Here is a 21,934-nt window from a genome sequence, read left to right on the forward strand (position 1 = left end):
TTGTCTTGCTTTTCCATGATTGAGCATCGTTTGTCCAGTCCAGGCCGAAAGTCCTGTGGCTGAGAGGAATAAAACATTAGAAGGTGAAGCCATGAGATTAAATCCCCAAACCAGAACTTAGAGCTTTGCCTGGTGGTGAACCTGGAATGCCTGATAGCGATCTAGCAAAGAACGCTGTGTTTGTGTGTGAGAAAGATTGATTAAATCGTCTTGTGAAAGCTGAACTAACCAGAAACTCGGGCTTGGCCTCCAGGTGACGTTGATCTGGCATAAGCTCCTGCTAGGAAAATGAGAAGGTCGTCTTGATAGATCGAAAGCTCCAAGACTCACCACGAAGTCCCGCGTCGCAGATAATCTGGAGGCTCCCGGATCCTTCCATCCACGAAAATCTTGGAAAACAAATCGCAAAAGAAAGATCAAATCGATCATTGAGAACTAACCGGTATTTCGAGGACGATCGCTAGCGCTCATGGTCATTCTCAATCCCGCGTTCTTGGAGGCCAGGAGTCCTGCATTTCAAAGCAGCGGCAATGGATCATCGCGAAATATCGGCGACCGCGAGACTGGAGGCAAAGAACTGACCGTGAACCGGCGACAATGCGCTCGAATGCTCGAGAATCGACAGCGATCGAGGGGCTGCCGGATCGATCATCGAGAATCCGCCTTTCTTGATCAAATCCGGATGATGATCGCGTCCTGCATTCGATCATCCGCCACACACAGATGGAAATTTCCGCAATGGAAGTCGATCGATCTACCCGATCCGAGTGCTAGCGCCTTCGCTTCCAATGGGAATGCCATGCAAGAGCTCCACACCGCCATCGCCAAACCACGCTCACGCTCTCTTCTTCTTGAATTACCAATGAAATTGACCCCGCTACTTCACGTTTTACTGAAGCGCCAGCTTTCACGCTTTTTACTTGTGTAGAGGTCGAATCTCGCCAGTAACACTTGTTCTGGTAAGTCCTTCTAGGGTTCTAAAGACAGAGTTGGAGATGGCTAGCGTCTTCTTCTCGCCGCCGTCGCCACCGGCGCCATCGCCAAGTAAGCTCAGATTTCTTCAAGGAAATGCTGCTCGTCGCTTCCCGGCTGGGAATCTCCATCTCCACGCTAGAAATACGAGGCGGCGATCCGGCGTGGTGGCCAGCGCTGCCGATCTGCGAGAAAAGGTCGTGGGGATCGATTTGGGGACCACGAATTCCGCGGTTGCGGCGATGGAGGGTGGCAAGCCGACGATCATCACAAACTCTGAGGGGCAGCGCACCACTCCCTCGGTGGTGGCTTTCACGAAGAATGGGGAGAAGCTCGTCGGCCAGATCGCCAAGCGCCAGGCCGTGTTTAATCCCTCCAACACCATCTCCTCGGTGAAGAGATTTATCGGCAGGAAGATGGCCGAGGTTGACGAGGAGTCCAAGCAGGTCTCCTATGCTGTCGTGAGCGATGAGAATGGAAATGTGAAGCTCCACTGCCCTGCCGCTGGCAAAACCTTCGCTGCCGAGGAAATCTCAGCTCAGGTTTGCTCAAACTCTTTGTTGCCTTTGTTTCTTCGTGGTTTCGCATCTTTGTTTTTCTTCATGATGTTTTATAATGTTTTTTCCATCCATGATCTTAGTTTTTTCTTCGTGATCTTGGTTGTTCCGTGTTTGGTTTTCTATCCTTCTATTTTGTGATGCGTGTATCTTAGATTTTTTCTTCTTTGTGTTAGGCTAGCTATAGCATTTTCCTTTTGTTCTTAGTGTTAATCTTGTTTTGTCTTTGTATCTAGGTGTTGAGAAAGCTTGTGGACGATGCTTGCAACTTTTTCAACGACAAAGTGAGCAAGGCTGTGATCACAGTTCCTGCGTATTTCAACGACGCACAGAGAACTGCCACGGTCGACGCCGGAAGGATTGCCGGACTAGAGGTTCTTCGTATTATCAACGAGCCTACGGCGGCGTCTCTGGCTTATGGTTTCGACAAGAAAGCCAACGAGACCATCTTGGTTTTCGATCTGGGGGGTGGTACATTTGATGTTTCAGGTATACAAAACTATTTCGCTCTCTATCTCGCACTGGTTTGATGATGTCACTGTGCTGTTCTGATTTAGTGCTGGAAGTTGGTGATGGCGTTTTTGAAGTCCTGTCGACATCAGGAGACACGCACTTGGGTGGAGACGATTTTGACAAGGTGCCACGAAGATCGATTAAGATCTTTTTATTTTCTTAACTCTTTTTCGTCGTAAACAGAGAATTGTTGACTGGCTAGCGTCCAACTTCAAGAAAGACGAAGGAATCGATCTTCTCAAGGACAAGCAAGCACTTCAAAGGCTGACAGAGACTGCAGAGAAGATCAAGATAGAGCTTTCGTTACTCACTCAGACAAGCATCAGGTGATTAGAGCTTCTCACATATGCGCTTTTTTTCTTCTAACTGTGTCGATCAGCCTGCCATTTATTACTGCCACTTCAGATGGTCCTAAGCACATTGACACGACGATTACTCGGGCTAAGTTTGAGGAACTGTGTTCTGATCTTCTAGACAGGTAGGTTTTCAACACTCGTGAGAAAATTGTTCATTCTGTTTTTTCCACTCTCTTCTTTCTGCACCAGGTGCTGCACACCAGTCGAAAACGCGCTTAAGGATGCAAAGCTGGAATTTAAAGACATCAACGAGGTGATTCTCGTTGGTGGCTCCACTCGCATTCCTGCTGTTCAGGAGGTTGTCAAGAGGCTGACGGGGAAAACTCCCAACTTAAGTGTCAACCCGGATGAAGTGGTCGCCTTGGGAGCTGCAGTTCAGGTATGATTCTCACATTTGAAAGAGAAAGAGTGGTATTTATCTTTCTTTTCCTTCGTTTAGGCTGGCATTCTGGCTGGCGAAGTCAGCAAGGTGGTGCTACTGGACGTGACCTCACTGTCGCTGGGTCTGGAAACTCTGGGTGGTGTCATGACAAAGGTCATCCCTCGCAACACGACGCGTCCGGCAACCAAGTCGGAGGTTTTCTCCACGGCCGCAGACAACCAGACGAGCGTAGAGATCAATGTTCTCCAGGGAGAGCGAGAGTTTGTCAAGGACAATAAGTCCCTGGGAAGCTTCAGGCTGGAAGGCATTCCCCCAGCACCGAGGGGAGTACCACAGATAGAGGTCCGCTTTGACATCGATGCCAATGGTATTCTCTCGGTGAGCGCTACCGAGAAAGGAACTGGAAAGAAGCAGGACATCACCATCACCGGAGCTAGCACTCTATCTCAGGATGAGGTAAGCTCTTCCTTGTTACATCGTTTCTTTTCTCTGAAAGTTTGGTCTTTTAGGTGGAGAGAATGGTCCAGGAGGCTGAGAGGTTTCGCGCAGAGGACGAAAAGAAGAGGGGAGACGTGGATGCCAGGAACGAAGCCGAATCTCTGGTGTATCAAACCGAGAAGCAGGTCGAGGAACTGGGAGGCAAAGTCCCGGCTGATGTGAAGAGCAAGGTGGAAGATAAAGTGAAAGCGTTGAAAGTGGAGATGTCGAGCGGTGACACTCGCAAGATCAAGGACGCCATAGCCGCATTGAGGCAGGAAGCGATGCAAATTGGCCAGAGCTTGTATAGCCAAGCTGGAACGAAAGAAGCGAAGGAAACGAAGGGAACGAAAGAAACCAAAGATGGTAGCGATGGTGATGAAGTCATTGACGCGGATTTTAGCTCGTAGTGTCGAAGAGATTGTCCAAGAGCATAGGAAATGGAAGCATGAAATCTATAGTTTATAGAAACTTTAGACTGTCTCTACAAGAGAAGAAATGTTTTCTGCCTAGTCTTAAGATGCCAAGAATCTCCATTTTGCGCTCCAGGGTTTTAGGGTTTCCAGGGAGGATGGCGGCGGCGAGGGAGCCACAGCTCGTCCAGCCTCCAAAGGTATGGCTAGGCTTAGATTCGAGAGGGCGCCAACGACATTGGTTTCCTTCTCGCAGGGCACGCGAGATTTCAAGCCCGAGCAAATGATGGTGAGGAAGAGAGTGTTTGGCATCGTCTCCAAGGTTTTCGAGCAGCACGGAGCCGTCTCTCTCGACACTCCCGTGTTTGAGCTCCGGGAAACTCTCACGGGAAAGTATGGAGAGGACTCAAAGCTCATCTACAACCTCGAAGATCAGGCTAGTGAAAAAAACTTTTCTTTCCTTTTGTTGCTCACAATTTTTTTCTGTCTTTCAGGGTGGTCAGCTCCTTTCGCTCCGATACGATCTCACTGTTCCTTTTGCTCGATATCTGGCATCGAACAAGGTGACCAGCATGAAACGCTACCAGATCGGCAAAGTTTACCGGCGTGACAATCCTTCTCGGGGGAGGTATCGCGAGTTCTATCAGTGTGACTTCGATATCGCGGGGCAGTTCTCGGCCATGATCGCGGATGCCGAGGTGATCAAGGTCGTGGTGGAGCTGCTGGATTCTCTCGACGTAGGGGACTACCAGGTGAGAAAATAATTTTTCCTGCTTTTCTTTTCTTCTCGTTGCTTGACTTCAATCTTTGTCACAGGTGAAAGTGAATCACAGAAAGCTTCTGGATCTAGTTCTCGCGTCTTGTGGAGTTCCCGAAGATAAGTTCAAGTCCATTTGCTCCGCCATCGACAAGCTCGATAAATCTCCCTGGGACAAAGTTCGAACAGAAATGGTGAGCCTTTTTGTTCGTGTTTTTACATATGTGTTTGACAAGAGCTTGATTTCTACCAGGTGGAGGAGAAAGGCTTGTCACCGGAAGTGGCTGACAAAGTCGGTGAGCAAGTCTCCAAGAAAGGCAATGCGACGGACATGCTTGCTTACTTGAACGCGTATCTCGGAGAGTCCCAGAATGCAACAGAGGTTCTCGAAGGCATGGAGACGCTCTTTGGCTTTTTGGAAGCTGGGAACTGCTTGCATCGCGTGGTTTTCGACCTTAGCCTTGCTCGAGGCCTGGATTACTACACCGGTGTCATCTTTGAGGCCGTTTTCACTGGCTCCACTCAGGTAATCTCGTCGTTTCTTCTTTCTGTTTTTCATCTTGGTTTGTATACTTCTTTTGAAGGTTGGATCGATTGCTGCTGGTGGTCGCTACGACAACCTCGTGAGCATGTTTGGCGGCAAGGAAGTGCCGGTTGTGGGACTTAGCCTGGGAATCGAGCGCGTTCTTCTCATACTCGAAGAGCGGGAGAAGGCAAACAAGGTGCGTGTTTCTCTCAGGATTTCTCAGTACAATCACAACTCTCTCCCTCTCTCGCACAGGTTGCAAGAACAAAAGAGACACAGGTTTTGATACTCTACCTCGGCAAAAACATGCACAAGCAAGCCTTTCGACTGGCGAGCGAGCTGTGGGCTGCGTCACTCAACGTAGAGTTTGACGCCATCGCCACGTCCAAGCTCAAGAACAAGCTGGATATGGCGGGCAAATCCTTCATCCCCTTCGTCGTCGTCGTTGGCGAGGACGAAGAAAAGAAAGGCGTGGTGCAGCTCAAGGAGATTGTCGTGAAGAAATCTCAAGAAGAAGAAAACAAGCAAAAAGAGGAAATTCCCAGAAACGAACTAGCCAAGACCATCTTGTCCAGATTGCAAAAATAAATCTTTCGATCATAGTCCTTTAACCTTTGCTCTTGGAATATCCTAGCCTTTCCCTTAGAATATTCTTTTGGCTTTAAACAGTTTTTGCCCTAATCCGGGGCTGGGGTGATCTGACGGCTGATGGGCGCGCGAGAGCTTTGGCTTGAGTGGTGGAATCTGATGCTAGGGCTGAATCCGGGCGTGGATCCTGGGAGCTCTAGCTAGGGTTTGGGAGCGGGGCAGGGATTCTTGCGGAGAATGGGCTACGGGCGTGGATTCTACTGGCAGGCGCTTTTGCGAGCTGGGAGGCTGCTGCTCCATCTCAAAATGCCGTAGTACCGTGCCCGCGGGGGATCGGCATTGCCGCAATGCCGGCTGCCACAGCGGCCAAGCTGATTGTGGATGCGCTGCTGCAGCGCTTTCTGCCGCTCGCGCGACGCAGGATCGACACGGCACAGGCACAGGTAATCTTTCGGGGATGATCGACGGGTGAGTGATCTTCGTTGGAATTTCTTTCTTTCTTTCTCTAGGATGGGCAATATCTTCGCGCGTCTGATGCTGCCTACGAGCAAGTATTGGATTCGCTGGCTATGGTGGCTCGTCACACTCCAATACCTCTTCTGGAGGCACTTCTTAAATGGAGAGAAAGGTGAGTGGTCTTATCTAAAACGAACAAGAAAAACAAGAATTGATGTGATTGGCAATGCTGTCTCGTATGAGCAGTGAATCCCCGAAAGGAGCCAACGATGCTTCGACTTTTCAAAGGAAAGTGAGTTGGAACTCCACTTTTTTCTCTCTTCCTGTGCTGAAACTTAGATTCGTGTAGCTGGCCGTGGAGTGTATATTTTGCTCAGCGTGTATACGTTTTGTGGAGTGCTGTCCACAAGAAGGGCTCACAGGTATTTCACCAGTGCCTTATTTCCAAGTCCTAGACTCTCATACATTCTTCTATGGACAGAAACACTGTGGAATGGTCTGGAGAATTTTGTTTTCGATTGGCTTATCAATGCCGACAGGTATCTGGTTTTTCTGATAAACTGTGATGAACCAACACGCTCTTTTATTTCAGAGTTGTTAGCCAGACAGATTATCCGTCCTTATTTGATCTTCGCGGATTGCTCTTGGACCTCGTTGCTCAATTGCTTGGCGCTTTGTCCAGAATAAGGCAAGTTGAAATTCCTTCAATGTTAACTATAACATGAAACTATACAGATTTAGCTCCATAACTGAGCGTTTCTTTAACGAGTTGAATACTCGTCGCATTGATACGAACGTGACAAGAAGCGAAACATTAAGCATCATCCATGGAATGCGGTATCTCAAGCTCGGGGTATTTGAGGAAATTGTTCTGTAGTCAATTGGGTAATCTTCTTCTTCTTCTTCTTCTTCTTTTTTTGCAGGTTTCATCACTTGGGGGACTTAATGCTAGCACGTCATTTGTAGCCAAAGCCAATCCTTTGAATCGAATGCCAGCGAAGAAGAAGAGTGAACTCCATCATGCGTTGTGCAACATGCTTTCAAGTGTTCTTGCCCCTCTCACAGACGGTGGTAGTGGCCAGTGGCCGCCTGCAGGAGTTGATCAGGCATTGACTCTGTGGTATGATGCTGTTCTTCGAATTCGGAACCAGCTTATGCACTGGATGGAGAGGCAAAGCAAGCATGTTAACGTAAGTAAAAGATTTTCCAAATGAATTCGTCGTCAACAACGTTTACAGGTTGGATACCCTCTTGTTACAAGTCTTTTGTGCCTAGGCGATCCAGAGTATTTTATAAGTTCATTCAATCCTCACCTCGATCAACTGTATAAACTGTTACGGGTGAGCAGGGAAGTTAAAATTCAGTATTGCTCTAAACCTTTTTTTTGTCTTAGGAGAAAAATAACAGATCGGTAGCATTGGAATGTCTTCACAGAGTGCTTCGCTTCTATTTGAATGTGTACGCTGAAAGCCAACCGCAAAATCGGGTATGGATGACCTTGCACAGTGTTACAGCTCAATTGTTGAGCTGTTTGAAAAAAGGCTTTTTTGCGCTGGATGTTCAACACGAGAAGCTTGTCGACCTTTGCGTGACAATAGCCGAGAGTAATCTGGACTTCGCGATGAATCACGTGATATTGGAACTTCTTCGGACAGAGAACCTTAGCGAGGCTAAAGTCATCGGTCTGAGAGGACTTTTGGCTATAGTTTCGTCCACTTCGGCCGAGCAACGTACAGATGATTCCCGGCTCTCTTTGACGTCATTTCGTGGATCACCGACATCTTCTTGGTCATCAGCAACCTCGGCCGTTTTTACGTCATCTCGTCACAGTGCTGCAGCTCGTGTTGATATTCCTTCCAGCACTCATGATATTGGACCATATATACCAAAAGTTCGAGCTGCTCTTGGTTCTATTATCAAAGCATGTCACAGCACTTATGGGGGTGCATTGCTTACTTCCTCGAAGGCAACGCTGGGTAAGTTTTGCGACTCTTTTCGACAGTTTTTTCTCACAGTCACGTAATTTTGACAGATGCTCTGAGCAAAGAAAAGCCTCAAGGCTGGCTTGTGTTCCGCTGGGCTCTGAAATGTGTACCACATTTGATACCAGAGCAGTGGCGCAACGATCGGATGACGGAAATTATCCCGGTTTATGCAATCAGTGTTGAACCTGGTGTTCGTGAGGAAGCCGTGCAGGTTCTTTTCAGAACTGTTCGGGACCTTCCTCAAAGCCGCTTTGCCGTCATGCGAGGGATGGCAAATTTTATATTTCGGCTCCCGGACGATTTTCCAATACTGATCCGGATTTCTCTGGATCGTCTCGTACAGCTTTTAAGCTCTTGGCGCGTGTCTCTTTTGGAAGAGCTTTCGGACAGCAAAGACAACTATAACAAAAGTTCACGTCATTCGGCACCCTCGGAAGCCCGGTTTCATCCCTCGGGTTTAGATGCAGTGGGTCTTATATTTCTGTGCTCGGTAGACGTTCAAATTCGGCATACGGCTCTGGAACTTTTGAGGGCCGTTCGAGCTCTCTACAATGATCTCTCAAGGATGTCTTCAAAGGAGAAGAACAATAAAAGGCCACATCCAGACCATACTTACGTGATCGACGTATTCGAGGAAGCTGGTGTATGTATATTTTCGTTGTTATAATGATTTCGTTCTAAAGTTCTTTTCTCCAGGACGACATTGTCCAGCAATGCTACTGGGACTGTGGAAGATGGTACGAAATGAGAAAAGAGTGGGATGCCATTCCACCAGAACTATCGCTGCAAACCGTACTGGAGAGCTCGGACAAAGGTCGTTGGGGACGATGTTTAAGTGAACTTGTTAAGTATGCAGCAGAGCTTTGTCCGTCAGCTGTTCAAGGTGCAAGGTGCGTTTTTCTTTTTCTTCTGTTTCGCTCCGTAGTTTCTAATCTAAGTCGTTCTATGTAGACTGGAAGTGGTTCAGCGGCTTGCACAAATTACTTCGGTAGAACTCGGCGGGAAGTCAACAACGTCGCACGATGACAGCAAGCTAGACCAGTGGCTTCTGTATTCAATGTTTGCATGTTCATGTCCTCCTGAGGACGTGGAGGACACCAAGTCGCACTCTACGAAAGAGTTGCTTCGTCTAATTTTGCCGTCTTTGAAGTCAGGTTCCGAGACTCAAATTGTAAGCCTTCCTTCACTCGACCATTCTGATGCTTACTTGTACCTGTGTTCATGTCCCCCACAGAATGCGGCTACCTTAGCGTTGGGACACTGCCACTGGGAGATTTGCGAACCAATGCTCACGGAATTACGACAGTTTCTGGACGAAATTGCAACGGAGATTGAAAGTCGTCCCAAGTGGAAGGTATGACGAGTCTGCCAAAAGGCTTCTGTGTTGATGTTTTCCGTTTACAGAGTCAAAAACTTAGGCGAGAAGACATTCGTGTGCATGTTGCAAACATATACCGAATGGTGGCAGATAATTTTTGGCCTGGTATGCTGATACGCAAGCCCGTTCAACGTATTCATGTGATCAAGTTCATTGAAGACACAGTCAAGTACATCACGTCAGCGTCTCCGCTGGAGGTTTTCCAAGATTTGCAACCTCTAAGATTTTGCCTAGGCTCCGTGCTACGATCAGTCTCCGTCGAAATGGTGAAATCCAACTCGGACCGGTTTGATCCGCGAACAAGGAAGCGGATGTTCGATCTGCTCGCGTCCTGGTGCGACGATACTACGACTGTCTGGAGCCAAGACGGTGTTAGCGAGTACCGACGGGAAGTGGAGCGGTACAAGTCATCACAAAACTCCAGGACTAAGGACTCTGTGGAGAGAATCACTGTAGAGAAGGACGTCAACGAACAGGTGGATGCAATCCAGTGGATCGCTATGAACGCTATGGCCGCTCTGTTATATGGGCCTTGCTTCGACGACAACGTCAGGAAGATGAGTGGGAGAATCATCGCATGGATCAACGGCCTTTTCCTTGAACCGGCCACTAGAATGCCTATCGGGTATTCTCCAGATCCTCGTACACCACTCCATAAGTTCGCCATGGCTGGAGTCTTTGACGTAGTTCACGGTGGTAAGGACAGGCACAAGAGCAATCCTATGCGAGTTCATCTTGCGAAAGTTGCTCTTATGAACCTCGTTCAGACCAACCTCGATCTCTTCCCAGCATGCATCGACCAGGTTTGTGATTTACTCATGAGTTTTTGGTGGCATTACTATTTACGTTTTGTTGCAGTGCTACTCTTCTGATCCTTCTATCGCGGATGGGTATTTTTCTGTTCTTGCCGAAGTGTACATGCGGTACGAGATACCAAGGTGCGACACCCAAAGACTGTTAAGCCTCATACTCTACAAGGTTGTGGACCAGTCTCGGAGGATTAGAGATGATGCATTACAGATGCTAGAGACTTTATCCATCAGGGAATGGGCTGAGGATGGGGAAGGAACGGGAAGGTATCGAGCAGCGGTCGTGGGAAGTTTACCAGATTCTTACCAACAATTTCAGTATCAGCTGTCTGCAAAGCTAGCAAAGGAACATCCAGAGCTGAGTGAGCTACTTTGCGAGGAGATCATGCAAAGGCAGCTGGATGCAGTGGACATCATCGCTCAGCATCAGGTTCTTACGTGCATGGCTCCTTGGATTGAAAACTTGAAGCTCTGGGAATCGGGATGGAGTGAGAGACTGCTGAAGAGCCTTTACTACGTAACTTGGCGTCACGGGGATCAGTTCCCTGATGAGATTGAGAAGCTGTGGCGGACAGTGGCAAACAAGAGACGAAATATCAGTCCCGTCCTCGACTTTCTGATATCTAAGGGCATTGAAGATGGTGACTCAACCGCATCAGGAGAGATTACTGGAGTTTTTGCGACGTACTTCTCGGTGGCAAAGCGGATAAGCCTTTACTTGGCTCGAATATCACCACAGCAGACAATAGATCATCTCGTCTACGAGTTGGCAGAGAGAAGACTTGAAGATCATCCGGAGCAATCGAAACGAAGTGTAGATGGAGCGTTTGAGCTTGAAAGCTCTGCTGTTTTGGAGTTCTCGCAAGGACCAGCTCCCGTTCAACTGCTAGAACCGCCGCCGCATATGTCACCACTTCTGGTCAGGAGCTCTCTGGAAGGACCACTGAGGAATGCCAGCGGGAGTTTAAGCTGGAGAACAGCCACAGGTCGGAGTATGTCGGGTCCTCTGAATACTATCCCCGACACGCATACCGGGAGGTCTGGCCAGCTATTCACGGGATCAGGACCCTTGCCAAATGCTTCGGGCCAGCTTTTGGGAGTTCGTAGTTCCACAGGAAGCGTGAAGAGTCACCACTTATCGCGTGACAGTGGAGACTATTTTGACACTCCGAATTCGGTTGAAGACATACGTATCATTACTCCACCGGTGAACCCGAGCGAGCTGCAGTCGGCTCTTCAGGCCCATCACCACTGGCTTTCTCGTGCGGACATTGCTCTGATACTTTTGGCGGAGATAGCTTACGAGAATGACGAAGACTTTCGAAGCCACCTTCCGCTGCTCTTCCACGTTACGTTCGTATATATGGATAGCTCCGAAGACATTGTTTTGAAGCATTGCCAGCAGCTGCTGGTGAATCTTCTCTACTCGCTAGCGGGACGACATCTTGAACTTTACGAGCATGGTGATGGAGATTACAAGCAACAAGTCGTGAGCCTGATCAAGTACGTGCAGTCGAAGAAGGGAAGCAGGATGTGGGAAAAGGAATCAATGTCTTTGACGAGAACGGAGTTGCCAAGTGCTGCTTTACTATCTGCGCTGGTGCTAAGTGTGGTGGACGCGATAGTTTTCCAAGGCGACCTTCGGGAGAAATGGGGGGAGGAGGCTTTGAAATGGGCTATGGAGTGCTCATACCGTCATCTGGCCTGCCGGTCTCACCAGGTTTACCGTGCACTCCGTCCCAGTGTCACCAGCGAGACGTGTGTTTCACTGCTAAGGTGCCTACATCGATGCTTCAGCAATCCAACTCCTCCAGTGCTGGGATTCGTCATGGAGATCCTCCTGACTCTGCAAGTGATGGTAGAGAGCATGGAACCCGAGAAAGTTATTCTCTATCCACAGCTCTTCTGGGGCTGTGTGGCCATGCTGCACACGGACTTCGTCCACGTTTACGTCCAAGTTTTGGAGCTGCTTTCCCGGATTGTTGATCGGCTATCCTTCCACGACCACACCGCCGAACAGGTTCTTCTGTCCAGTATGCCCAGGGACGAGTTTGAGAGCAGCGAAGGGAAAGGTGACGGGGGAACAGACGCAGACAAAGCTCCGGCGTTTGAAGGAGTGCAGCCGCTGGTTCTCAAGGGACTCATGTCAACAGTGAGCCATACGTGTGCTATCGAGGTGCTGTCGAGGATAACTCTGCATTCGTGCGACCGGATTTTTGGCGACTCGGACACTCGTCTGCTGATGCACATCGTGGGCCTCCTGCCTTGGCTCCTGCTTCAGCTCGTAAAAGGACAGAGTCACTTACCCGGTTTCGACTCGCCACTCCAGCAGCAGTTTCAAAAGGCTTGCTCTGTCGCGACAAACATCGCTCAGTGGTGCGAGGCAAAATCGCAGGGAGCTCTAGCGGCTGTTTTCTCCGCTTACGGGAATGGACAAGTCACCGCCATCGGAGACTTGCTCAACCGTATAGTACCGTTGCTGTGCAAGGAATGGTTCCCTCGGCATTCGGCGCTGGCATTCGGCCACCTTTTACGTGTTCTGGAGAAAGGACCAGTGGAGTACCAGCGAGTGATTCTCCTCATGCTCAGGGCGCTCTTGCAGCACTGTCCGATGGATACCGCCCAGAGTCCTCAAGTTTACGCTGCCGTCTCTCAGCTCGTGGAGAGTCCTCTCTGCTGGGAAGCCTTACATGTTCTAGAGGCGGTTTTGCAAAGCTGCAGCACTTTGCCGGTGGAAGCTACAACTTCCAGCGGACAGGATGCCACTGCCAACGGACAAGCAGCGACGAGGAGGCTAGACGAAGACAGGCCTGTCGTTGCCTTGCTCTCGCAGACTTCTTTCAAGTCTCGGACAGGTCCCTTCCATTCCTGGGTTGGCTCTGGTGGAGTTCCTGCGGTGACTGGAAATCCCGGCAGTGTTGACATGACGATGCTTCCATCGCGCGAGACGGCGCTGCAAAACACCAGGCTGGCACTGGGACGTGTTTTGGATACTTATGGCGTGGGAAAGCGCAGGGACTATCGGCGTCTTGTTCCATTCGTTATTAGCAGCGTTCAAGCTGAGCCGCAGCAAAAACACCGGTGACATCGTTCGTATATACTCGAGTAAGAGGAAGAGGAAGAGCGCCTTGGTTTGGAGACAGCTCTTTTTTGTTCGTCCATAAGGTACCATCTTTTACTTTCATTCTGATCTCGTCTAAATTTCGTTCGCCATGAAACAGGACGCTTTGTACATTCGAATCGCAGGAGTTTTGTGTCGGATAGAGGTAGAATCTACTCAAGTTGACACTGTTAACGAGCTATCTTGTTTATACGCAGCAGTTTTGAGTATATAAAGAGACTTATATTGACTGTGTAAAGACGACGCGGTACGTATACTACCGCGCACTTATTCTGATCTCTTCTTTTCGTTTTTAAATCATAATCAGGAAGCTTGTGCAGCGAGCTGCCACTGGAGGAAATAACAGCCGAGTTTGATAAGTTTGGACGCTTTTTGTAACGCCCCAAGCTTCCCCTGCTCGGCAGCCAACCGGGTGTCGTCGATCACGTCCCTCGTCACCTCCGCGTCCGCCAGTGGTATGGGGTAGTAGTACCGGCTCAAGTTTTGCATGGAAGTCGTGAAGAAGCCGGTCATCTGGGATCTTATATCACCAACCTCGATGGCTCGGTAGCCAGACGCGACAGCTTCCTGGACGAGGCTATCTTCCGCGGCCTTGAGCGCCTTGAGCAGCTCCCTCCTCGGCTTGGCCTCACGCTGCACGAACTTGAGAAGCTCTCCATACGTTCCTTCGCCAACCGGCTTGCTCTCGAAGGGCCCGTGCTTGAGGAACTGTCCGAGGTAGCCGGTCTTCTCGTCGCCGACGAGAGCTCTGGCAGTCTCGGAGATGTGGTTGATGAGGTGCGTGCTGAGCCGCTTGTGAGCAAACTCGAGGATCTCGAACGCAGCAATCTGCCTGGAGGAGTGGATGAGCCTCTTGAGGTGCAAGTCGCAGTTGTTCTCGTCCCAGCAACTGATGATCCTCTTCAAAGCAGGTTCGATGGTGTTGTTTCTCGATTGATTTTCTTGACTGTGATCTTGTTGATGGCAGCTCTGTGCTCGTCTTTTCTCGTCAAAGCTGGTGGCGGTGGCGGCCGAATGATCAAAGACTGGCTGTTCCAAGTACTCGGAGTTTCGAGCTTGCTCCAGAGAATGGATCCTCTCCTGCTTCAAGCTGTTGAGGTAGTCGACTCTTCCCCGGGCCTGCTGCTCCATGACATCCAGCTTACTCTTGATACTCTCCAGCTGCTTGTCCTCCATGTTCTGGATGACGCTCCTCATCGACTCCTGCTTGCTCCCCAGCGACTGGATGCGGTCCTTGAGCGAGTTCTTCCCCTTGAGCAGCGACTTTATCTCCGACTCGAGCGTGGAGAAGTTGTCCAAGAGCGACTGCATCGTATCGTCGTCCTTGGGCTCGAATCCTCCAAACGCAGCGGCAGTGACAGCAGCGGATTCTTCCGGTGGAGCAGTGGCAGCAGAGACGCGATCTTTGGCGGTGAAACTAGTAGGATCGAGCGCGGGGCTGGCGAGGGAGTATGGGCTCAAAGCATAGGCCCCGGCGGTGGGGGTGGAGGAGTAGGACTTACACGAGGAGTCGGAGATGGTGCTGGGCACGAGACGGACTCTCTTGGGAAGGACTGCTGTTGCCGATGGTGATGGCGAGTGAGAATGCGAGTCGGAGTGGGAGTGGGAGTGGAGGCCACCATTCTTCCTGGGACGAGACTGGATGTCGTACATTTTCACGCGCTCATCACAGGATAGGGCTGGGGGCTTTTAACGGAACGGGCTAACTGCCAACCTGGCACGAAATATTATCTCATGTTTTATAACAGAAGGAATGCGTTTAAAGCGTTGATCACATTTTGGAACTTGCTGTTCTACGTCCTGCCATTGAAACAACAAAGTCACAAATCCGTCTGGACTATATTAGATGAGCTCGCATTCGCTGGAGTTTGTTTGAGCACGCAGTGGCGGCAGGAGTCAAGCACTGAGGTAAGCACACTTAAAAATCAGTTACTTCTGGTAGAAACCACATGCGTAAAAGCACTTTGGCTCGGGTTTGGCTTAAGAAAATGCGAAAGCTTATAAGTGTTGGAAATGTAAGAATTACAGCAATTCCCATGATAGAATAAAGTACTCACATACCATAGACAATTCCAGATCGATGTGCTTCTGGATGAAATCACACAACCTGTTCCAGCATGAGATTGTTGGTCACCTTTGGACACATGTTGAGGCAGCCGGCTATTTTGTTATACTTGCAGCAGTAGTACTCGTGTCCCGATTCACAGCGCTGACCGCAACCGAACTTATTTTCCCGGCAGCAAACGTAGTCCTTGCTCTTATCGCACATCTGGTGGCACCCATATCCGTTTTTGACGCAGCATTCATATTCGGCGTTGGAATCACACTCCTGAACGCAGCCCTGAAAGTTTTTGATGCAGCAATAGCTGCCGCCAAGGCCTTGGAAACACAAACACTTCAAGTATGAATTGATGGTCGTGCGAAAAAGAATGTGACTCTCATTTACCGTGCTGAGGAGGTTCGTGGATGGTGGTCACAAGCTCCATAGAAGGCTCCTCAATCGTATTCATAACGCCCTTGTTGCCCACTGCTTACAACACAGTTCAATGGATGTAATAGACGGGAAAGACTTAAAGCGCAAAGTACATGCCTTCAATATCGCGAGATGCATTTGCCAAGAGCACCAGGCCAAAGACAAGGCAGGCAATTGCAGGAAGCTTGGCCATTTTCCAAGGATAGGAGAGATTCCAAAAGATGAAACGAGCAAAGGATGTACTTTGGTGCCCTTTCTTTGATCACAATTTATACTGTGAGGCTGGCATGGATCGCGTGGGAAATCCTTTTCCAAGTCAATCCCATGCTAAGTATCTAGATTGCAAGCAAATCCCAGTTAAATACACAAGATTGAGTTTGATAATCTTGTTCTTGACTGTCCTAGACTGTACATAAACAAATATTATATGCCAAACTTCCCATCGATCACATGAATCGCTTCTCTAGACGGTGAGAAATTTGGGTGTCCTGAAAGTTGCAGCACAGCTAGAGAAAATTTATGCTTTTTTCAAAGGGTAACAGCTCAAATGTCAGATTCACTGGTTTTATGGGACTGGTACAATACAGCCCATCAGCCACGTGGGTCTAGCAGTAGGATTATCGCCAAGAACTATACACATTTAATAGACATGAAAATATCACTGACCTTATGTTAATGTTGTAGACAATGTTTATTGAGAGATATCCATCTTCGTGTAGCCATGCATTCTTAGCAGCTCCAGAAGCTTTTGCATGTGAACTTCGGTGTGCAAAACTCTTGGGCCAAGCCGGATAGAGTTGACATAATTTACAGGATTGTGATCCACAATCCCAGGAAAGAATAGCCCCGCAACACGAAGCACACGGGATGCCATCGCCTCCTTGAACTGCGACCCATGCAAGTAGCTCCTCCTGAAACTTAGAATCAACTCCCAGGCTGCCGTGATCCGTGTCACGATGAAGTACTTGATTGAGAAGTTCTTATTTGGTTCTTCGAGCAGCGTCTGAAAAGCATCACGCGCATCAGCAGTAAGATTTGTAGTAACAATCATACGTACCTTTGCAGTGTAGTTGTGGTCGAAGTAAAAGCACAGACCAAAGTGCTTGAACTGGAAGAATATATCATCAAACGGGATCCTGGGAACGATGTCGTTGGAGTAAACGATCCGAAAGTAGCGGTTCACTGGGTCATTGAGCTTCTCGTCCATGTAGTCTGCAAAATCTATGTCTCCAACTCGAGGCTGGCCGAAAGTATACACCCCTGCTATCCTCTCCGTGACCGAGTCTTCCTTGTTATAGAACAGCATCGCCGTGAAAACTGTGGCCAGAGCTCCACCAAGGCTGTGTCCCGTAATGTAGACTTTGGCGCTCTTGTTGGCTTTCACAAGCTCCTTCAACTTGTCCTTGGTCGAATCGTAGGCCAACGAGAGCTTCCTGTCCTCGTTTTTAGCCTCTGGCAAGCCGGAAGTGACGCGCTCTTTGCCTTGAACGTTTTGATAGCTGTGCTTCTTGAGCCTTGTAAAGGATTCCATGTCGTGGCGATCCACCAGGCTGAGAGCTTCCATAAAGCCCACATGGATTCTTCCGACCCCCGGAAGGTGGTACCAGGAGAAATCAAAGTCGGTGCTCCAGTCGTATGCGTTGAACGGCATGGTTCCTCTGAACGTGACAACGATTGCGCCGGCGTCCTGAGGTGCATCCATGAACAGAAAAACCTGAGTTGGATTGTTCTCTTGGTTCTCTGCATCGTAATAGCTTCTTTCAGTCAGCACGGAGCCTTTCAAGATTAAATACTTAACTGTTGATGCACTCGAACACATTCACAAGGCACATCTGAAAATATTGTGGACGCGTTAGAATCAGAACGTTGGGTCACATACCTTCCAGATCTGAGTAACAACTTTGTTTACAACCGCCGGGTTTTCGTACGCAAGCTTCGAAGCCATGATGCACACGTCTGCCACGACTTTTGATCCGGGAACCACTTCAAAGAAACTGCTGCCTTCAGATTTCTGAAGCTTCTGATCGTCGGAACTTTCGGTCATCAGCTCCAATCTCGGGTCTAGCATCCCCACAATGCTCCAGTAATTTTCCGAGCCTTCTACGGGCATTACTAAGACTGCAGTGAAATAGACAACTGAGAGTCCTTGCAAAAACAAGAGCAATAGCTTACATTCACCAGCCAAGATCTTGTTGCAGACTTTGATGAATCCACCGTTTATGTAGAAAACGTTGAGAATGTACTCCACGAATTTACCAGTAACCTTAGAGATCCGTGCCAGGTAATGCAGAAGCGTGGTGATGAACATCGAAAGTTTGGCCTGCCAGCTGACATCGATCCTGGGCTTAAGTGCCGGTGTGGAGCTTACATGTGGTGTTTCCACAAAGGAACTACGGCGAACATAGTCCCACGGCTTGCCTTGACTTGGATGGCCGATTACAAAGGTGTCCATCCTTCGATACTCTGTCAAGAATGGCAAGTTTCAAAGTTTTCTGCGAAAAAATCAGTCTATGTAGTCAAGTACCTTGCAAACCACACGAGTTCCATGCCGCCGGCGTCACGGAATCCATGCAAAGATCCGAAGAGAACGTTTGTCAAGAAAAATCAAATGCATACCAGTTATAATCTCAGCACGGGAACAAAACCGCGAGTTCTTGAAGTATCTGTAACAGCTGCAAAGAAGGAAAAGAGAGCACCATGATCAAAAGAAAGTGTTCTAACCCGGGGAATAGAGCTAAGTAGGAAGAATCAAAACAGGCTTGAGCGGGACGAAGGTTTTTTACAGCGGGATGGGAGTGTTAGTGGCTGGGGACACTAGGCTGGAAGCTGTAATCTTCCGAGTCCTCTTCAAACTCGAAGTCGAGGAACGGTAACTCGATTTCTTCCGGGTCCGAGTTTGATCTCTTGGAGCTCTCACTGTCCGTCCAGTCCCCCAGGTAAGATTTTGGAGACTCGCTTATCTCGCTGATTTCGTGGACGACCTTTGTTTCTACCGCTGCCGCTTGGAAAGTCGGCTGTGGCTGCAAAGGTGGCGCAGAGGAAGCAGAGCTACTGACCCTGGCGGAAGGCTTTGAGAGGGAGCACGTCCAGGCGATGGATTTCGAAGACGAGGAGCCGAGAGGGCCGAAAGTTTTGTTGGCACAGTCGTAGATCTTGCATGGGGTGGTGGCAGCAACTAGCTTCCTTGAAGGTGGCGGCGGGGGTGAGCTGCTGGATTTCCATGACTTGAGCACCGGCAGCGAGCTAATTTGGAAAGTCCGCGAGGCAGCGACGAGCTTTTTCTGTTTCTTCTTCAAGTGCTTTCGCTGCTTTCGATTCATAGTTTGCTGCTGTTCTTCCTGTTCCTGATCACCATGTGTCACGTTGCTGGTGGAAGCGTCGTTGCCAGAATCTGTCCTGAGAAGTTCCACCATTGGAAGTGGAGCCAGCTTCAATCCAACAGCGACGAGATCCTTGACGTCTTCGCTAGAACGAGGTGGCGCCGGAGGACGGGCGTCTTCTACTACCATTAACTCGCGGGAAAGGCCAGGGAAATCTACCAAGGAAGCGATACAGGGCTCTTCGGGGATCTGAGACGATGCCTCTACGACCATGGGACTGGGAGAAAACTTCGCGCGGGATTGCGAGAGGGAGGATGAAATGGCGGCTAGATCGAACTGTACTGTCTGGGACCCGGTGGATCGGCGAGTAACCGGCCTCCATTCCCAGCGGGCCTTCCTCTTCACGAAGCATCGATCTCTCCTATCCTGGCCTAGATGATAGTGCCTCCTCCTATGAAAGAAATGCATCTGACCTCTCGCCCGACGATCCAGCAGCGCCTTGGAAGACGAAGACCCTAGCTTGGCGAGGATGACTCCGACCGATGCCGCGAACAAAACCAATGACGCTATTGCGCTGGTGTGATCGGCGGAGCGCGCGGCGATGAGCGCCGCTGCCAATCGCGCCTTGTCCTCTAATCCGCCAGCGGAGCAGCAGCTATGGCGGCAGAAGGAGCAGGAGCAGCCAGAGCTGCTAGCGTGTTGATCCATCAATGTAGTCGACGAGGATGCTGGCGCAGCGGCTGCCGCTGCTCCTGCCGCTGCTGCCGCCATAGCTCCAAACCCTTGTGTGGGAATTGGGGCAGGCGCGCAATTCCAAAAGAGAAGCGGGGGAGAATAATATCGGTGTAGTTCTCTTCCCTTCAAGAACCCTAAAAATGATACCGTAAAAGATTCTCATCCGACGCGTCCGTCTTGCCACGTGGCATCGTATCGTAAGGGCGGGCGCGGCTTTTTCAAAATCCGCATATCCGCTTTTTAAATTATAGATTCCTAGCTTTTTGTGTATCCATTAACCCTGAGATACTCTCGCGATTTCTTGTCAGCCAGCCTCACAGGCTCAGGAACCCTAAATTTGCACAGCTTTCTCACAATCTCCACGCCAGTCTCCAGCGAAATCCTATGCCCGGTCGACACAAACACTGGATTCACGCACTCTCCCGTGCTCCGCAGCGCCGATCCCCAAACCTTGCCCGATCGCCCCACCAGATCCATGGCGTCCCCAGCTCGCAGCAGCGAATTCCTGGCGCTCCTCTTCACCTCCCTCTCCGAAAGCCCGTCCACCTCGAACAGCGACTTGGCGATTCCCAGCGTTGGAACATCGGCAAGAACACCTAAATGGCTCGCGAGCCCGAATCCTCGCGGGTGAAGCACGCCATTCCCGTCCACCATGAGCAGCTGCGGGAAGATCTCCGGCCGCGAGGATTTCATCCGCGCGAGGAGACTGAGCAGCGCCGGGCTCTCACGGAAGGCCAGGAACCCTGGAATGTAAGGCATGTCGAGCGAGACGATCTCCAAATCCTCGTACACCGTCGCCATTGTGGCCGCATCGATCACCACCAGTGCGCTGCAAGCCACCGTCTCGTCCTCCTTGACGAAGCTAAGATCCATCCCACCGATATATTTGAGTTTAATCTCTCCCTTTCCCTCGCAATCTTGCTTCGATCCATCGATTTCTTGCGTTTGAGGTAATTCGTGCTGGCTCGGCGCGCTAGAATCGACCGCTTCTTCCTTTTTTAGGGTTCTTGGCTCACCATAGCCAAATTTCTCTGGAACTACCCACGGGAAGGAATCGCTACAAACCAGTCTTTGCTTGAGCGCCTGTTGCTCCTGAATCCACAGCTTCTTCTTCGCCGCCTTCTCCTCCATCAAAAGAGCCCTAATTTCAAACACAACGCGCGCAAGAACCCTAATTTTTGCCAAACAGCCCACTCAAGAACTTGGCCGACTTTACAACCGGAGAGCTCGCCGCCACGCGATTGTAGAGCGCATTCTCCAGATCTTCCGGCGATGGCCGCCTACTCAGGCTCAACACGCAATCCATCTTGCTGCCTTCCTTCAAGAACACTCGCCATGGAGTGTTGAGCGGGACCTCCTTGAGCACCGCGCCTTCTTTCCTGCTCAAGAACACCCTGATCGAGAGAGGGATGAAGGAGTATGCGACCTGGAATGCATCACACGGCGCCACGAGCTCTTCCTCCAGCGACCACTCCGGATTGAGCACGACGATTGCCCTGCCCCCGGAACTCCCCAAGATTCTCCCCACCGGATCAATCTCGGCCGAGCCGGGAGCCACGATCAGCACAAACGCCGCGTCCTTGTGGATCGCAAAATCGTAATCGTCCTGGAGATTCTCGAGCTGGAGCTCTGGAAGAACCCTAGAATCGGCGCTGCGCCTCCTCTCCGCCTCGGCCGCCACGAATTCTTGCAGCAGCGCTGTCGGCAGCACGAGACAGAGCTTGGAAACACCGGCATTGGCGAGCAGATCGAGCGCGAGCGATGCTAGGGTTCGGTCGTCGCCATCCAGGACTGGGATCTCGATCCGGAAGCGTGACTGCTGCTGGATCTGGGCTTGGCTCTTGGAAATCTTCCGCAGCGTCGATGGCTCCGCGCGGCGCTTCAGCGGTGCCTCGAGAACCGCCCAGAGCGAAGCGCGCGCCTGCTCGATCGTCTCCTCCTTGCTAATCGGCGGCAAATTTCCTGCCCCATTCTTCAAACTTGCCCTACAAATCCAAGAAGAAGAACACGAAGGGGGCGATGAAGAAGAAAGGTTCGTCGATATAGGCATAGCAATTGCCGCCATAGCCAAGACCTTTGCAATCACGCCATGTGGCAAGAATAACTGTCCTGCGAT

At 50.1% G+C, this 21,934-nt stretch overlaps 6 protein-coding genes and 1 pseudogene across 12 annotated transcripts; 3 read left to right on the forward strand and 4 right to left on the reverse strand.

The window, feature by feature from the left end:
* Positions 1-994: 994 nt before the first annotated feature.
* On the forward strand, positions 995-3,728 carry LOC9654179 (heat shock 70 kDa protein 6, chloroplastic). The gene is made up of 8 exons (XM_002982920.2): positions 995-1,514; positions 1,766-2,018; positions 2,087-2,166; positions 2,226-2,368; positions 2,422-2,520; positions 2,588-2,777; positions 2,838-3,236; positions 3,290-3,728. The coding sequence occupies exons 1-8, from the start codon at positions 996-998 to the stop codon at positions 3,665-3,667; spliced, it is 2,061 nt and encodes a 686-aa protein (XP_002982966.1). The 5' UTR covers position 995; the 3' UTR covers positions 3,668-3,728.
* Positions 3,729-3,776: 48 nt separating this feature from the next.
* LOC112351022 (histidine--tRNA ligase, cytoplasmic-like) lies at positions 3,777-5,569 on the forward strand. Its single transcript, XM_024688150.1, has 7 exons — positions 3,777-3,870; positions 3,927-4,106; positions 4,165-4,422; positions 4,487-4,621; positions 4,681-4,953; positions 5,012-5,149; positions 5,209-5,569. The coding sequence occupies exons 1-7, from the start codon at positions 3,778-3,780 to the stop codon at positions 5,539-5,541; spliced, it is 1,410 nt and encodes a 469-aa protein (XP_024543918.1). The 5' UTR covers position 3,777; the 3' UTR covers positions 5,542-5,569.
* Positions 5,570-5,650: 81 nt separating this feature from the next.
* LOC9654001 (cell morphogenesis protein PAG1) lies at positions 5,651-15,040 on the forward strand. Of its 6 annotated transcripts, XM_024688146.1 has the most exons (19): positions 5,651-5,984; positions 6,051-6,169; positions 6,244-6,289; positions 6,347-6,419; positions 6,479-6,536; positions 6,590-6,685; positions 6,733-6,850; positions 6,921-7,187; positions 7,236-7,337; positions 7,391-7,973; positions 8,030-8,625; positions 8,679-8,872; positions 8,934-9,336; positions 9,387-10,163; positions 10,219-13,334; positions 13,391-13,435; positions 13,491-13,537; positions 13,598-14,201; positions 14,258-15,040. In XM_024688146.1, the coding sequence occupies exons 1-15, from the start codon at positions 5,889-5,891 to the stop codon at positions 13,252-13,254; spliced, it is 6,564 nt and encodes a 2,187-aa protein (XP_024543914.1). In that variant the 5' UTR covers positions 5,651-5,888; the 3' UTR covers positions 13,255-13,334; positions 13,391-13,435; positions 13,491-13,537; positions 13,598-14,201; positions 14,258-15,040. The 6 variants fall into 6 exon arrangements, with proteins under 6 accessions (XP_024543914.1, XP_024543913.1, XP_024543911.1 ...); XM_024688145.1 differs by having other exon boundaries at positions 13,391-14,201; positions 14,258-14,388; positions 14,452-14,586; XM_024688143.1 differs by having other exon boundaries at positions 13,391-13,537; positions 14,258-14,586.
* A 224-nt stretch (positions 15,041-15,264) lies between these two features.
* On the reverse strand, positions 15,265-16,010 carry LOC9654180. The gene is made up of 3 exons (XM_024688075.1): positions 15,881-16,010; positions 15,737-15,817; positions 15,265-15,669 (listed from the first exon to the last, which is right to left on the reverse strand). The coding sequence occupies exons 1-3, from the start codon at positions 15,954-15,956 to the stop codon at positions 15,389-15,391; spliced, it is 438 nt and encodes a 145-aa protein (XP_024543843.1). The 5' UTR covers positions 15,957-16,010; the 3' UTR covers positions 15,265-15,388.
* A 293-nt stretch (positions 16,011-16,303) lies between these two features.
* On the reverse strand, positions 16,304-19,557 carry LOC9654181. Of its 2 annotated transcripts, XM_002983025.2 has the most exons (7): positions 18,288-19,557; positions 18,132-18,226; positions 17,936-18,083; positions 17,643-17,881; positions 17,562-17,595; positions 16,821-17,503; positions 16,304-16,766 (listed from the first exon to the last, which is right to left on the reverse strand). In XM_002983025.2, the coding sequence occupies exons 1-7, from the start codon at positions 18,331-18,333 to the stop codon at positions 16,455-16,457; spliced, it is 1,557 nt and encodes a 518-aa protein (XP_002983071.2). In that variant the 5' UTR covers positions 18,334-19,557; the 3' UTR covers positions 16,304-16,454. The 2 variants fall into 2 exon arrangements, with proteins under 2 accessions (XP_002983071.2, XP_024543842.1); XM_024688074.1 differs by having other exon boundaries at positions 17,936-18,226.
* Positions 19,558-20,011: 454 nt separating this feature from the next.
* LOC9654182 lies at positions 20,012-20,975 on the reverse strand (annotated as a pseudogene).
* A 14-nt stretch (positions 20,976-20,989) lies between these two features.
* Positions 20,990-21,883, reverse strand: LOC112350955. Its single transcript, XM_024688021.1, has one exon. The coding sequence runs from the start codon at positions 21,881-21,883 to the stop codon at positions 20,990-20,992; it is 894 nt and encodes a 297-aa protein (XP_024543789.1).
* Positions 21,884-21,934: the final 51 nt, after the last annotated feature.

The sequence above is a fragment of the Selaginella moellendorffii genome, unplaced genomic scaffold (assembly GCF_000143415.4).
Source record: "Selaginella moellendorffii unplaced genomic scaffold, v1.0 SELMOscaffold_56, whole genome shotgun sequence".
Taxonomy (NCBI): Eukaryota; Viridiplantae; Streptophyta; class Lycopodiopsida; order Selaginellales; family Selaginellaceae; genus Selaginella; species Selaginella moellendorffii.

Coding starts and splice junctions, on each gene's coding strand:
- LOC9654179 (XM_002982920.2), top strand. CDS start 996: ATGGCTAGCGTCTTCTTCTCGCCGCCGTCGCCACCGGCGCCATCGCCA. Junction 1,515..1,765: donor CCGAGGAAATCTCAGCTCAG/GTTTGCTCAAAC, acceptor CTTTGTATCTAG/GTGTTGAGAAAGCTTGTGGA. Junction 2,167..2,225: donor GTGGAGACGATTTTGACAAG/GTGCCACGAAGA, acceptor CGTCGTAAACAG/AGAATTGTTGACTGGCTAGC.
- LOC112351022 (XM_024688150.1), top strand. CDS start 3,778: ATGCCAAGAATCTCCATTTTGCGCTCCAGGGTTTTAGGGTTTCCAGGG. Junction 3,871..3,926: donor AGCTCGTCCAGCCTCCAAAG/GTATGGCTAGGC, acceptor TCCTTCTCGCAG/GGCACGCGAGATTTCAAGCC. Junction 4,107..4,164: donor TCTACAACCTCGAAGATCAG/GCTAGTGAAAAA, acceptor TCTGTCTTTCAG/GGTGGTCAGCTCCTTTCGCT.
- LOC9654001 (XM_024688146.1), top strand. CDS start 5,889: ATGCCGGCTGCCACAGCGGCCAAGCTGATTGTGGATGCGCTGCTGCAG. Junction 6,420..6,478: donor TCCACAAGAAGGGCTCACAG/GTATTTCACCAG, acceptor TTCTATGGACAG/AAACACTGTGGAATGGTCTG. Junction 10,164..10,218: donor TCCCAGCATGCATCGACCAG/GTTTGTGATTTA, acceptor GTTTTGTTGCAG/TGCTACTCTTCTGATCCTTC.
- LOC9654180 (XM_024688075.1), bottom strand. CDS start 15,956: ATGGCCAAGCTTCCTGCAATTGCCTGCCTTGTCTTTGGCCTGGTGCTC. Junction 15,818..15,880: donor TGCATCTCGCGATATTGAAG/GCATGTACTTTG, acceptor TGTTGTAAGCAG/TGGGCAACAAGGGCGTTATG. Junction 15,670..15,736: donor CCACGAACCTCCTCAGCACG/GTAAATGAGAGT, acceptor TGTGTTTCCAAG/GCCTTGGCGGCAGCTATTGC.
- LOC9654181 (XM_024688074.1), bottom strand. CDS start 18,333: ATGGATTCCGTGACGCCGGCGGCATGGAACTCGTGTGGTTTGCAAG. Junction 18,227..18,287: donor GAACTCGTGTGGTTTGCAAG/GTACTTGACTAC, acceptor CATTCTTGACAG/AGTATCGAAGGATGGACACC. Junction 17,882..17,935: donor CAAGATCTTGGCTGGTGAAT/GTAAGCTATTGC, acceptor ATTTCACTGCAG/TCTTAGTAATGCCCGTAGAA.
- LOC112350955 (XM_024688021.1), bottom strand. CDS start 21,883: ATGGCGGCAATTGCTATGCCTATATCGACGAACCTTTCTTCTTCATCG.